Genomic DNA, 15,087 nt, shown 5'->3' on the forward strand with positions numbered 1-15,087 from the left:
GGTAAAAAGTTTACCATTTATACAGATCATAAGCCTTTAATTGGAATTTTTGGTAAAAATGGAATGAATGCGATTTTTGTAACACGTTTACAACGTTACATCATGGAACTGTCAATTTATGATTTCGACATTGTTTATCGACCATCAACAAAGATGGGAAATGCCGATTTTTGTTCGCGATTTCCTTTACCGCAAGAAGTCCCACGTGTTCTGCAGCGAGAATATATAAAAAATCTTAATATCTCTGGAAATCTGCCACTGGATTACTCGGTAATAGCTAAAGCGACCGAAGCAGACGACCTTCTTCAAAAAGTATTACTGTATATGAAATTCGGCTGGCCTAAAAAGCTAGACAGAATGTTTAAGGATGTTTACTCGCAACATCAAGAATTGGAAGTTTTAGACGGTTGTTTGCTATTCCAAGACCGCGTTGTAATTCCAGGTAGTCTACAGAATATGGTTCTTAAGCTACTTCACGCTAATCATTCCGGCATAAGCAAAATCAAGCAGTTAGCGAGAAGATCAGTATACTGGTTTGGAATAAATAGGGATATTGAGAGTTTTGTGAAGTATTGCAGAGTTTGTAGTCAGATGGCAGTGGTAAATAAAAGGCCAATACACACAAGTTGGATTCCAACGACGCGACCTTTTAGTAGAATGCATGCGGATTTTTTTCACTTCCAACAGAAAACTTTTCTTGTGATTGTTGATAGTTTCTCGAGATGGCTTGAAGTAGAGTGGATGAAATGCGGAACTGATGCTAAAAGGGTTAAAAGCAAATTAATGGCAGTCTTTGCTAGATTTGGTCTACCGGATGTCATCGTAACGGATGGTGGACCGCCTTTTAATTCAAAACATCTTATTGAATACTTAGAGCAGCAAGGTATCCAGGTGATGAAGAGTCCGCCATATCATCCCTAGAGTAATGGTCAAGCAGAGAGAATGGTTCGTGTCGTTAAAGAAGTCTTAAAGAAATTTCTACTTGATTCGGATATAAACGGCTTAGATCTTGAGGACCAGATTTCATATTTTCTTTTCAATTATCGAAACACGTGTACAGAAGAGTCAAAGTTTCCTTCTGAACTTTAAACCAAAAACGATACTGGATTTATTCAATCCTAACAATAACTATAAAAGGCACCTGACGACTCATAGGAATGAGGAAAGTCTTAGTTTTAGGGATGACTCTCCTGTACTCGACGAATTTGTCAGCCTGCGTAGTGGTGATCCGATTTACTTCGAAAATTTTAGACCTACAGATATAAAAAGATGGTTGGATGCGACGTTTTTGAAGCGAGTCTCTCCCAATGTTTTCCAGGTTTCGATTGGTGGGCGAGTTTATTCGGCTCATCGAGAGCAGATCAAGCTAAAACCAAAACATCACCGAAAGTTTGTTTGCGGGCGAAACGAAAATCATGCTTCAAGTAGAAAGCGTTGGAGAGAGTATGAAGCGGACGAAATTAACGACCCAGAAAGCAGTTTTTACGGTTTCCCAACAGATTCTATAAAGTTCAACCCACAACAGCACACGGTGGTTGAGGCTGGCAATAGTTTGTCAGAACCTTTAACCGAAGGCAGTAGTTTGCTTATCAGAAATAATAAATCGGGTAACAATAGTTTGTTGCCTTCGTCAGTGTTACCGACAACAGAAAGTGTTGACAGTTTATCTTCACCAAATGCAAGGGAAATTAAAAAAATACCTCAAACAAACAACGGTACAAAAAGTTCGGTTCCGAACTTGTTCGACCAAGGCTCAAGTTTGCCTTTCGATCAGCCATTGGATACGATACAACATGAATCAGCTGATCATCGAATATTAGTGGTTCCACGAAGATCCCGTCGAGTGAAACGACCAAGAAAAGACGGAGTTTTTTTCTATTATTGAATTGTTTTTCTATCGAGTTTATGTTATGAAGTTTAATATTTCTTATTTAATTGTAAATATTATCTTAAGAGGGAAGAATTGTTATAACCACCCTAGCGCGAGAGAATTACTTACTGTGCTTACTAGAGATCGATATAAAGGTCAGTTTAATACATGAGTTCACACAGTATGCACCGTGCTATAATTGTTTTTCTATCGAGTTTATATTATGAAGTTTAATATTTCTTATTTAATTGTAAATATTATCTTAAGAGGGAAGAATTGTTATAACCACCCTAGCGCGAGAGAATTACTTACTGTGCTTACTAGAGATCGATATAAAGGTCAGTTTAATACATGAGTTCACACAGTATGCACCGTGCTATAATAGTCATTAATATCACATCTCCAATAGCGTTGATAGATATAAAACCTAGTAGCAAAGCCTACTTGAATGGATTATTCTACAGTACCATTCATGCCAACCACGTCACAATTATTCCTTTCCATCCAGCTGATTGATGGAACTATTGTCCTTTTCTGAAGTTATGTCCATAATTTAATGACAATGATTTTTTTTTATTTTAGACGTTCTTAATAGTCAAACTTCACCGATTTTCATTATAGTGAAGAAATAATTAGAATTGAAAATCAGTCGGTGTTGAACAGTCGTTCGCACCGCACGCGTATAGCTCTTGGCTCCTGGAAATTTTTTCTGGCTACCTAGAGTTTCATTGATTCAGTCTTCAGTCTTTTTCAAGGCTACCTGAATCACTAACAGTATTTTTAAAGACTAAAAATTAGTCAGTCTTTCTCAAGGCTATACAAAGAGTGATATTAGAGTGACTAAGTGATACAAAAGTGATATTAGAGTGACTAAGTGATACAAAGAGTGATATTAGAGTGATTAAGAAATTAATCAGCCTTTTTTAAGGCTAGCTATTCAAAGAACTATTATTCAAACTTCAAAATTCATAATTCCATTCATTTCAAAAATACCTGCGTCCAACCGGAAAGGCAGCAAGCCTAAGGCTAAAAATAATTCAATACGGAATAAATCACAATCCGTTATTCAACATTTTTCGACTAACATTCACGATCTTATAGAATCCGAATGTAAAAATAAAAGACAACGGACGGATTTCCCTTCCGTTGATTCTATGCCGTCTAACAATATTTACGAGATTCTTCCTAAATCCGATTGTAGCGACATATAAGAAAATTCTTCAAAAATTCCCAAAATGGACGCTTATCGTTCTGGGAAGAAACATCAATCTATGCCACCAGTGACGGTGATGATTTCCGACTTCAAAGCATTCCGTACTGTAGAAAGCTCAGAAGAAAGCTTTTCTCCCGGAAGTAAAAGTCTCATTTCAAATCGGACGAAGGGGAGAATGTCGAGTCTTGGTTGATGGATTGGAAGATTATGAACGTCTTATCCAATATTTGACCGAGAAACTTCATAAATTTTATTCATTTGATATAAAATCAGACAGACCCTTCAAGGCTGTCTTGAAAGGCTTATCAAATGATCAAAGTATTGATGAAATTCAAAATGAACTAAAAGAATTACTTCCACGCTCTGGAATTTACAATGAACTTTACTTAATACACTTTAATCGAAGTGATGTAAACAATTTGAAAACTTTAGAAAAAGTACGTTTCATTTCCCACATTAAAATTCATTGGGAACATTATAAACGGCATAATCGTATTGCAAACTTAACGCAATGTTGTCGTTGCCAAGGCTTCGGCCATGGAACCAAAAATTGTCATATGGATATACGGTGTTTGAATTGTGGTAAATCGCATTCGAAAGACATTTGTCCAATGAACGAAACCACTGATAAATTTTCATGTTCTAATTGCGATGGAAATCATAAATCCAATTATTTGAAATGTCCTGTCAGGGAAAAAATTTTAAACGCTCGTTCGCTTAGACAACAAGTCAAATCAACGAGCTTAATTTTACAGAACATACCTGAAAATCAAAAAACCGTTACAAGTGCCACGCCTAATTCTTCTTTTCAAATGATCATCCGAATGAATTCGATTTCATCACTTTTTGAAGCATTTCAAATCGGATGGCAATTCGCAAATAATATTATAATGAATTTAAAATTTAACAGTGATGTTAAATTATTATTTAAATATTTTAAATTGGAATGCTCGATCTTTGAAATCGAGTGAAGATGAATTTTATAATTTTCTCAAAGTTCACAAAATTCATATTGCCATTGTGACAGAAACTTTTCTTAAACCAAATGTCAAATTGAAAAGTAATCCACGTTATGTGGTTCATCGATTTGACAGGTTTACTGGAATGGGTGGTGGAGTTGCCATTTTTGTCCAACGGCAAATTAAACATCGAATTTTACCTTCTTTCAATACTAAAGTTATTGAAAGCTTGGGAATCGAAGTTGAAACCATTCATGGAATTTATTTCACCGCTGGAGCATATTCGCCATTCCAATGCACCGGCGAACAATTATATTTATTTAAAGGCGATTTGCAAAAACTCACAAGATATCGACCGAAATTTTTCGTAATAGGGGACTTAAATGCTTAGCATGTCCAGTGGAATTGTAGACAAAATAACCGTAATGGTAAAATATTTCATAATCAACTCTCAGCGTGTTACTTCACAGTTCTTCATCCCAGTAATCCGACTTGTTTCTCTTCCGTGAAAAACCCGTCTACAATTGATCTGGTTCTAACAGATCAAAGTCATATTTGTAGTGAACCGATTACACATGCTGACTTTGACTCAGATCATCTTCCTGTAAGATTCAGAATTTCCAACGAAGCTATAATTAATCCAATTAGTTCTATATTCAACTATCATAGAGCTAATTGGTTGGATTACAGATCTTACATTGAAAATCATGTGGATCATGAAACTATTTTAGAAAATTCTACGAACATCGACACAGCAATTGATAATTTGAACCATTACATTATCGAAGCTAGAGATCTTTCAGTTCCCAAAGCTCAAACTAAATTAAATTCTCCTATCATCGATGACAATCTTCAACTGCTCATTCGGTTGAAGAATGTTCGTCGACGACAATATCAACGTTCTCGTGATCCTGTTATGAAAAACATAGTTAAGGATTTACAAAAAGAAATTAAACATAGATTTACTCTTTTGCGAAATGAAAATTTCGCTAAAGAAGTTTAACAAATTAAACCATATTCTAAACCTTTCTGGAAACTTTCTAGGGTTCTTAAAAAACCCCAGAAACCAATTCCTGCTCTCAAGGAAGGAAATCAAATACTTCTTACAAATGGCGAAAAAGCTCAAAAACTTGCTCAGCAGTTCGAGAGTGTGCACAATTTTAATTTGAACGTTGTGAGTCCTATTGAAAATGAAGTCTCACTGAAATATGATCATATTTCAACTCAAGTGTTATCACAAGATGACATTATTGAGACGAATTTTGATGAAATTGAAACAATTATTAGGAAACTTAAAAACATGAAGGCTCCTGGTAATGATGGAACTTTTAATATTCTTATTAAAAATCTTCCCGATGTTGCCTTGAGACTTCTGGTTAAAATTTTCAACAAGTGTTTTTCATTAGCTTACTTTCCAAAAAGATGGAAAAACGCTAAAGTAATTCCTATCCTGAAGCCTGATAAAAATCCAGCAGAAACATCAAGTTATCGACCAATTACCAATTAGCTTACTTTCTTCTATTAGTAAACTTTTTGAAAAAATTATCTTGTTGAGAATGATGTCTCATATAAATGAGAATTCAATTTTTTTACCAGAGCAGTTTGGATTTCGTCATGAACATTCAACTACTCAACTTGTCAGAGTAACGAACATGATAAAAGCAAATAAATCTTCTGTATTATCCACTGGAGTTGCTCTTCTAGACATAGAAAAAGCATTCGACAGTGTTTGGCACAAAGGTTTAATAGCAAAAATGTCTGATTTCCAGTTTCCTATTTATTTGATCAAAATGATTCAAAATTATTTAACTGATCGTACTCTTCAGGTTAGCTATCAGAATTGTAAATCTGAATTGCTACCCGTACGAGCCGGTGTTTCGCAGGGTTCGAGCGTAGCTCCAATCTTGTATAATATTTTCATTTCTGATCTTCCAAATCTACCCGTTGGTTGTCAGAAATCGCTATTCTGTGACGACACAAGTCTGTTAGCCACAGGTAGAAATCTAATAGTGATTTGCAGTCGCCTACAAAGAAGTTTAAATATTTTCAGTGATTATCTGTCAAAATGGAAAATTAAACCAAATGCAGCAAAAACGCAATTAATTATCTTTCCTCATAAGCCAAGAGCTTCTTTTCTTAAATCAAACAATAATCACATTCTCAAATTGAATGGCTTGGAATTGACATGGTCTGATCAAGCTAAATACTTAGGTTTAACGTATGACAAAAAACTCACTTTCAAGGATCACATTGAAGGAATCCAGGCAAAGTGTAATAAATATATTAAATGTTTATATCTCTGTCTAAAAAACAAATTGTTAATTTATAAACAAATTTTCAGACCAGCCATGCTTTATGCAGTACCAATTTGGTCAAGTTGTTGTTCCACCAGGAAGAAAACGCTTCAAAGGATTCAGAATAAAATTCTGAAAATGATTTTGAAGCGTCCTCCCTGGTTTAGTACAAATGAGTTACACAGACTCACAAATATAGAATTATTAGATGTAATGTCACATAATAATTTAAGCAAATTCCGACAAAAATCGATGCAATCTTCAATTGAATCGATTCGCTCTCTGTATTAGTTAGTAAGTTAGTAAATAAGTTCCTTTTCCCCATTACACAATACAAGTAGGTTTAGAATTTTCCCTACACAAAAATCTCAGAATTGCGGAAGCAAATGATGTCCTCATGGTAACAACCAAATCATATATATAATAGGGCTGAAAAGTCACCACTTGTGGCTGAACACCCAATTTAAATCTTAATAATTTAATTTTAACTCATATTCCAATAAATAGTTATTAAAAAAAAAAGAATTGAAAATCGACAGAATTTACCTAGACGATATTTTGATCTCGTCTTGTCGTAGGAAATCAAGTGACGTGGTATTGATACTCTCTTTGGTTGATGTGAAAGAAGGAAATGTTTTGTCCCTTTTTTTGATTTGAATGCGATCATTTACGAATAAGACAGTAAACAAAGGAAGTTGAGGCTGTTGAATTGGATGCTTTCTTTGAAACACGTGACAATTTTCGGCTCTGATTGAGATATTCAAATGTCAAACGTGTTTGAACCAATACAAGAACAGTTATTCAAAACAAAAGCTACGATAAGCTAAAACTTGTTGAATCTGCGAAGTTCAACAATAATCTGTGTTCTTGGAGTTTTATGGAATATCTCAGGAGCTGCTTGAATTGTTCCTTTGGTTGAGCGTCTCTGTTGAATGCTTCAGTAAGGTATCATTCACAAACTACTTGACGCTTTGGAGAGGGGAATGGAGTGTCAAATATTATGACAAATTGTATCAAGGGGGAAGAGAGACTTGCGTCGCGGAAGTTTTATTTTGACTACTAAAGTAAGACTAAAAAATATGTGCCAAATTGCTTCGATTCGTAGGTTTCGTCAATAGGTGATTGACTGAGGCTCTGTTGACCCCATTATTTCCCAATTACCGCTTCCAGAAATTCCAGCAGGAAGCAGGCCAAAGAGTTTGAAGTGAAATCAAATCGATTTCTAAAAAATGTCTCGTAACCATTACATAATACTAATATTGAAGATTTCTTTCGAAGCCGGATTTATGTAGCATTTCCTTAACCACTCATTTTTCTTGCACAAGCACGGTTGCAAAATAAAAGTTGAATAAATCAACGAAAAAAAGTTGTTCAACTGTGCATTTTTAAATATCTGCTATCCTGCTCACAAAATTGACAACCAGTAAAAACCAGACCCTGTCATCTTGGAGTGAAATCAATCTTCAGTTCAGAAACGCCATCGCACGGCATAACATTCAACATATCATGTCAGTTGTATGGGTGCGCAGTCCTGTTTTTTTTTTTTTTGGCGTGCACGAATTTGATATATCTCTCCCCTATTTTATGTACGAGATACGAGGATTGCTCGCAAAAAAGGATATTGCCAATGATTCGTTCGAGAAATGTGAGAGCTGGATAACTTGGTAATATGATGTCTTTGTAAAAACGAAACAAAACACAATAATGAATCAGATGTCATTTACAGACGTCAACGCTCTGTCAGATCAGCTCGGTTAAACTTATGGTCTCACTTTTGCTTCAGCACACTTTCATACCGTGCAGTCCTATTTAATGTGAGCTGTGCAATACTACCTAACACATATCTTTGTTGAACTTATTCATGAAAGCGTAATTTAAGCATATCTTCTATCAATCATCATAATGAGAGCTTCAGATCAGCATAGTCGTTTAATTAGGTAACTGTGAAACTGAACGTAATTCATTCAAACAAAATATTTGATATGCAATCAATAGTAAGAGTTTTTCAAACACTCTCTTTTTATAATTTATGTAAAAGTGCATTTCTATTTGTAGTAATGTTTTAGTATGTTCTTAAATTGACCAGACAGCGTATCGTTAGACATGTTGACTATAAACGATAGACTTTAGTAAGTTTTACATTGTATAACTTGTTCAACTTTTTGTTAATTCTCCTTCAGCTTTCCTTGAAACGGCCTTAACCGAAAGCCGAAACATTGGAATTTGCATTACCAATTTACTTATCCCCGGTTAGGTTCATACCGGGATTAAATAAATTATACAATAATAAGCACAAATTCGAAATTTCTTGAGTGCGATCAACTAGACTACCCGAGGAATAACGCAAATTTATACTGTTTTCGTTTCCTTGGGGACAAACCAAAGTGCCATCGGTCACTTTAATTTACACTACCAACGAAGGTTATATGAAGGTCGTTCAATATATAAATTTCAGTTGAAGAGTCCAATGCATATTCTACGAAGAATTTCATTGCAGCATACACATTTTTGATGAAAATTTAATTATAGTTTTCCTCTTAGTCGATGGGCTGACGAAGCAAAATCTCCAATCTCTAATTTTATGATATTCAATACATTTTCAATCAGATTGTGAGAGTCAATTTTCCTATATCAATGTCTTCATCATTTGACTATGGTGTTCCTCTTAAAGCTTCCAATTTTAAGATCTGAGGACAGAGAATCGCGTGTTGAGTTTTAAATCGAAAAATATATTTATACACAATGAAACGTCTGTGTGTTTGGCAGCCTTGTCGAGCCAATTTTATTTCTCTCTTCTTTTTCAGAATGCTATCAGGAAACCAGAACGAAAAAAAAATGGCGGATGCATTGAAACTGACTTTGTTTCACAGAAAAATACAAGACTTTATTTTTATCGCGATAACATATATGTTTTTATGAACTAATCTCATCTAAACTAAATTATCTAGACTTTGTCACGATAGATTTATGATACAAGCCTTCAAAGCCGAGATATTCGATGAACAAGTAGAGGTATGCATTTCCGAGCTTTCCGATTTTCAGCAGTTCTTCAGTCAGAAAAAATTACAACACGACCGATAAACTCAATGAATCATTCTGAAAATTTCACAGAATATTCTCAACTAAATTTCGAAGACATTGTCTGGTGGGTTTTTCTATATTCAGCACCATTTTCAAGAAAATTTAATTTGAAACGTGAAAATAGCAAAACAAAACTACCACTTTACGGTACTGTCCTCAGCCCTTAATGGTTGCTCTTGAGAATCTTCTCATCCTTCTTAATGTTTGGTAAAAAAAATACAATATTTGACATATAGACATGCTTACACAAACATCGATCTCGACGAAATGAGCCTAAAAATATATGCCAGTCGTTCCTACGTTTTACAGTTGAAAAAAATGATTAGCAATAATTTTACAACCTGCATATATAAGAAACCGCCCGGGTTGGCGGTTCAATGCATAGGGCACTGGTCTTACAAGCCAGTTGTCGTATGTTCGAGTCCCGAGATGGAAGGACTTGATTCTGTACGCTAAGAATCGGCTGCGAAGTCTGTTGAAACATAGAGACCAAATTTCACAAAAGGAATGTAATGTCAAGACTTTGCTTTACTATATATGAGAAACCAACCTATTCCAAACGGTATAGAATGAAAAAATATAGCTGATTCCAATGTGCAAATTTTATTCCGCTGAAATTTCAACTCCTGATAAAGAATAATGCAATACCGTAGTTATCAAAAAAATTACTGTCGGTTCCTTTAATCTATCCGGCAAAATAATATGTGATTGACGTGTATAACATTCCGCATAATATTAGGTCCGTTTACCCCCGAGAGCCAATTACGCGAGAAACAGAATCCAGAACTAAACAAAAACTCACGCACGTGCTATTTACGCGGTCATTGGTGATGATTTGGCTGAATGAGCAGATACGGCACAAGCGCACGCGCCATCCAAATTAAACAAACTGTTGATGAAACTTGCCCAGTCTTGTTTTTTTGGGCTAGCATATTAGATCAAGACGGTATGCGATGACCTTAGTAGGTGCTAATAAAGCTTCATTATGGAGTTGATTTTGTACGGAATATTCCTACTGTATCATTCTTAAGCGATTTCAATCTTAATTCTCAGACTAGATAACATATGAAGTATTTGTTGACGAAAAGGTTGTAAATGAATAATTCATGAGACAATATAATTGAATTAAACTTGTACTGGTAAATACAGTAACAAGTACTAATGATGTAAACTAGTAATCTTCCAATAAACGAACACCAAAGACAACCCAATATTGGTTTAATCGAGTTAGCTCTGATATTTGCGATGAACAAAATAGCTAATATGAATCAGAAATTTTTTTTTTCTTAAAACAGGACTAAAACCTGCAAACTTTTTTCATCCAATAAACTGCTAACCCATTGAGCTGCTCTGGAGATGTGGAAAACCCACATCTCAAAGCTAACTCGGTGTACGACCAGTATCATTTTTATAATACTTTTTACGTTTCTTCTTCGAACCGTCAGTGCATAAACCACTAAGTAGATGTAAAATTATCTCTACTCGAGGCACTTGAGTACAGCGATGCTAGATAGTGATTAAACTCCAGCGATGCAAAGCAGGTAACGATTTTTTTTCTAGTCATCAAGCAAACAGTTTCCGTAGTTTTCCGTATAAAAATACCAATTCCCGTAGAAATATTTCAATTTCAGTAGATCTACCGAGATTTCCGTAAACATGTTTACGACATACTCTCAATCATGTGCGCTTAGTATAAATAGGTTATATGTAACAAAAATCCGAGATGCCCATTTTCATCTCTATCTTTTACTTGGCGTGAGGTTTCATACTACGAGCTACGGCAAGACACACCTTACAATACCATTGCTAAGCAGATTGCTGGTTTTGCAGTGTTAAGTCAAATAGAATGTTAATATACACTCAAATCTTTTTGAATGCGAGGAATACGTACCGCATAACAAAACTGAATAATTTCGAAAATTAAAAAAAATTGCATGGAAAAACGTATTGAAAAAATCGTATAAAAAGATACTTAACTGTACACATTTCCTGTCTTTACCATTAAGGTGAAATGTAGCGTCATAAAATGCGCACAAAATTTCATTCGCTTCAGTTGAACGAACCGTCGCACAAAGCATAACAAGAAAAACCGACACATAGAAACCAGAACTTTTTTCAGTGATTAAGCGCAGTGGGCTTACCTTATGTTGGCTTGTAAAAAAGACTGGACGTAATAGATTTTTGAATCCTTCACACTTTGAATATATGCTAATTCAATCGTTATTGTTAGTGATTACTCTTACACTACAGCTATGAATCATTAGTAATTATGAATGGCTAACATGAGGTTATATGTATATGAATTGACTAATTTGCTAACCATGTACAGGGTCCGCCATGTAACTTTTTTTTAAACATGCAATAAAACACAAACGGTTCATCCGATTTCAAAATTTATTTTTTCATATTAAAGTACAATCCTTCCGGTTAATTGTGGAATATAATTTCATTCAAATGGCTGCCTCGGCTGGCCTTGCAGTACGCCATACGGTCGGTCCAGTTTTTTAGCACATTTTCGATTGTATGCAGCTTTATTTCAGCTATGGGTGAACGAAAGTTGTCCTCCAAGGCTTGAATTGTCTCTGGTTTGTCCACATAACATGTATCTTTGACAGCTTCTCAAAGATAATAGTCTAACGGCGTCAAATCACAGATCCGAGACGGCCAAACGACATCCGAATTTTGACTGATAATTCGATCTTCGAAGACTGTGCGCAGAAGACCGATCGTAGCGTTGGCTGTGTGGCACGGAGCGCCGTCTTGTTGGAACCAAATGGTGACCAAGTCTTCCTCTTCAAGTAACGGGAAAAACCAATCGAACGAACGATAGAAGACAAGACAAGAGAACATTCAAGTATTTTCGATATCTTTGCCAGTAGTTCACCAGGCCACATTTTTTGTATCACAGGTTATATAAAAGTTATATTTCCAAATATTCTACATGAACGATTTCATTCAATAGCCTGTCAAGGTTGAAGTTTTTTTTTAAAAAAGATATTTTTTATTCAGGCCTATTTGCGTACAAGCTTTAGGTGGCCGATTTAGCTGAGTTTTTAGATAAAATTTTTTTGTATTGGATCTCGTTGTCACCCTTTTTCTAGGGGGAGAGGAGCTTCCATTTTCCTCCTGCGAGGATTGAGGGGCAGTTTGGTCGTGGTTCGTCTCGTCATCCATTGCCGTGGTATTGTTGTTGATTTCGTTGCTAGTTGCTGTAGATGCGCCTTGTTGTACATTGTTTGCAGTTGCTGGTTGGTTGGATGGTAAGCTGTTAACTGCAGCTGGTGTACTTTGTTCTATAGGGGATACGTTGGATGGTTTCGTTGAAGAGGATACTTCACTGTTGTTGGTGACTGTCACAGGTGTACTGGGGTTGCTTGGGGTTGGTGTGAAGGAAGCACCGTTGTCCTTTGTTATAGTTGTCTCCTTGTCTGGTTTATCACATGGCTTACCGTAGTGAACAGCTTTTTGGCAATATTGACATGTAGCCACCTGATTGTCATAGGTAACAAGTGCACGGGATTCTTGTATCCTGATCGAAAGTTATATAAGAAGGTATAGGCCTCTTCAAGTGCATACGTAACAAACGTACGCCATTTAGAATACCGGGGAAAAAGTTATTTTACTTTTCTTTTTGGATAGAGAGAATCTTTCCGTATTGGGACATAATTTTGCGAATATAAGGATCGATGACGCTTGAGAGAAGATCATGTACACGCACTTCTATAGCACTATCTTCCATATATACTGGAATGTTATACTTAATGTTTTCGTGCTCCACTTAGTGCACATTGTTATTGTCTCCACTTAGTGCACATTATTTGTCTTATTGCATTGAAGTAAATGCACACGTTTAATGTCAAGATGCATTTGCTCCTAAGGCAAACCTTCAAGTTCTCGTATCGAAGGTCGAATTTTGCACTTCCTGAAGTCAACAACAATTGTATACTTTCGTGTCGGCGGTAGCTTTTGTTCGTTTAGTTCACTCATTTTCGAGGTCGTTCTATAGCTCACTACACAATACAGTATTTGGTTTCTTTCGTCCCGTACGTAAGTGGTTTTGTTTTATCGACTGACTTGGATGAGATGTGAAACCGAACTGAAGGTTGAAGTTTTAGTTTTGCTAAAAAAAATTGATACAATCTAAAATTATACCTATTATATGATATTACCCAGCCAAGCATTATTGCTTCAGCAATATCAAATCAGTGAGCTCAACACAGTTGGACATTTTTAGCTTTATGAATGTCAGTTATTTAGAAAATAAACGATTTCTTACAATACCCATTTTATTGTATTCAACTCGTTTTCATTTCCACACAAAACCCAATGCTGCATAAATTCGCGTCATTATTTGATATCTAATTTTTGCTCACGATATAATGCCACAGAGTCCACCGTGCATTTCTCACACCACCTCAATTCGAAACAGCAGCGCGCAAGCAATAAAAAAATGCGGAAAAGTTTATGAAAACTTTTTCAAATTTCGGTTGTTTTGGCTGAAATTTTATAATTTTGAGTTACATTTTCAGATTCTTTGTGAAATTCTGCTACAAACACTACTTTTCAGTTCTAAAACCATCTCCGTGGAAAGAAACAGTAACCGTTTATACATTTCAAAAACTAATTGCGGCTCGGCAAAGCAAAATTTCAAAATTCTAAGAATACTTAGTTATGATAAATTTGATTTCGAAAACTTAAGTGTTTTTTTGGTTTTTCGAAAATCGGTCTAGTTTTTGAATAATTGATTCCGCTATATTTCACCTTAATAGGCAGTTTAACTGTGACAGAATGAATTTTTCGAGTTGTGTACTCAGGTATCTGATATACATCTATAGCACTATTCGCAGGGATGCATGCCCGAGGTATTTCTCGTGGATTAGTCATACTATTAAATTTTTAACAACCCAAATAGTTATTTAAAAATAAAAAAAATTAAAAAAATTAAATTTATCTTTTCATTGACAACTTTCCCATAGAATCTTTGGTATTGGTATTAAACTATTGTAGTACTCAGGCGCGTATAGATGGGGGGTCAAGGGGTTCAAACCAACTTTTTCGGTAACTCTATATTATATCTATAGATACCAAAATCGATACTTACCGAAATATGAACAGCATTTAACACAACCACATCATGATCACACTTTGATTTTTTGCTAATTCGCAAACAAAGGATCTTTCATATTTTTTGGGAATACTTCAACGATTACAAACAAGATTCACAGGATATATGATACTTCTGACTTGTTTCATGTACACAAAAACTCGAAATCAAAAACTTCTAATATACAAACACCTTCACTGTAATGTTAACACTATTCAACGATGTTGTATGTTTTGTAATCCAATTTTGTTTCATTATAAAATTTTAAAGCCCAAAGCTTCGTTGAATTCCATCACAATGTTTAGTGCACAGTTGCACGATTGAATGCAATTATGCCTGTACTTAGGTACGATTCATTCCATTCATTTAGCTTCCATCACATTTACAAATTGGCAATCATCAGGAGACACATTATAAAATTCCAATAAGTACAGTACCTGAACGACACGAGTAATTTGACGTAAAGAAAACAATATTAAGCTAGAATCGAACGTTGACGCTCTGTTTTTGGCAACAGAAACCAATGTTCCCCGTGTAACGCATTATCTACTGAACTGGAGGATATC

The 15,087-nt window shown here is 35.3% G+C and overlaps 1 protein-coding gene across 1 annotated transcript in view; it reads right to left on the bottom strand.

Moving 5' to 3' along the window:
- The window catches only part of LOC131427840 (uncharacterized), an 80,922-nt gene extending 65,840 nt beyond the window's left edge, over positions 1-15,082 (bottom strand). Inside the window, exon 1 of the mRNA XM_058591383.1 lies at positions 14,519-15,082. Coding sequence (XP_058447366.1) covers positions 14,519-14,535 — 17 coding nt within the window. The 5' untranslated portion in view covers positions 14,536-15,082. The remainder of the gene's footprint in view (positions 1-14,518) is intronic.
- Positions 15,083-15,087: the final 5 nt, after the last annotated feature.

The sequence above is a fragment of the Malaya genurostris genome, chromosome 2, assembly GCF_030247185.1.
Source record: "Malaya genurostris strain Urasoe2022 chromosome 2, Malgen_1.1, whole genome shotgun sequence".
NCBI classification, from domain to species: Eukaryota; Metazoa; Arthropoda; class Insecta; order Diptera; family Culicidae; genus Malaya; species Malaya genurostris.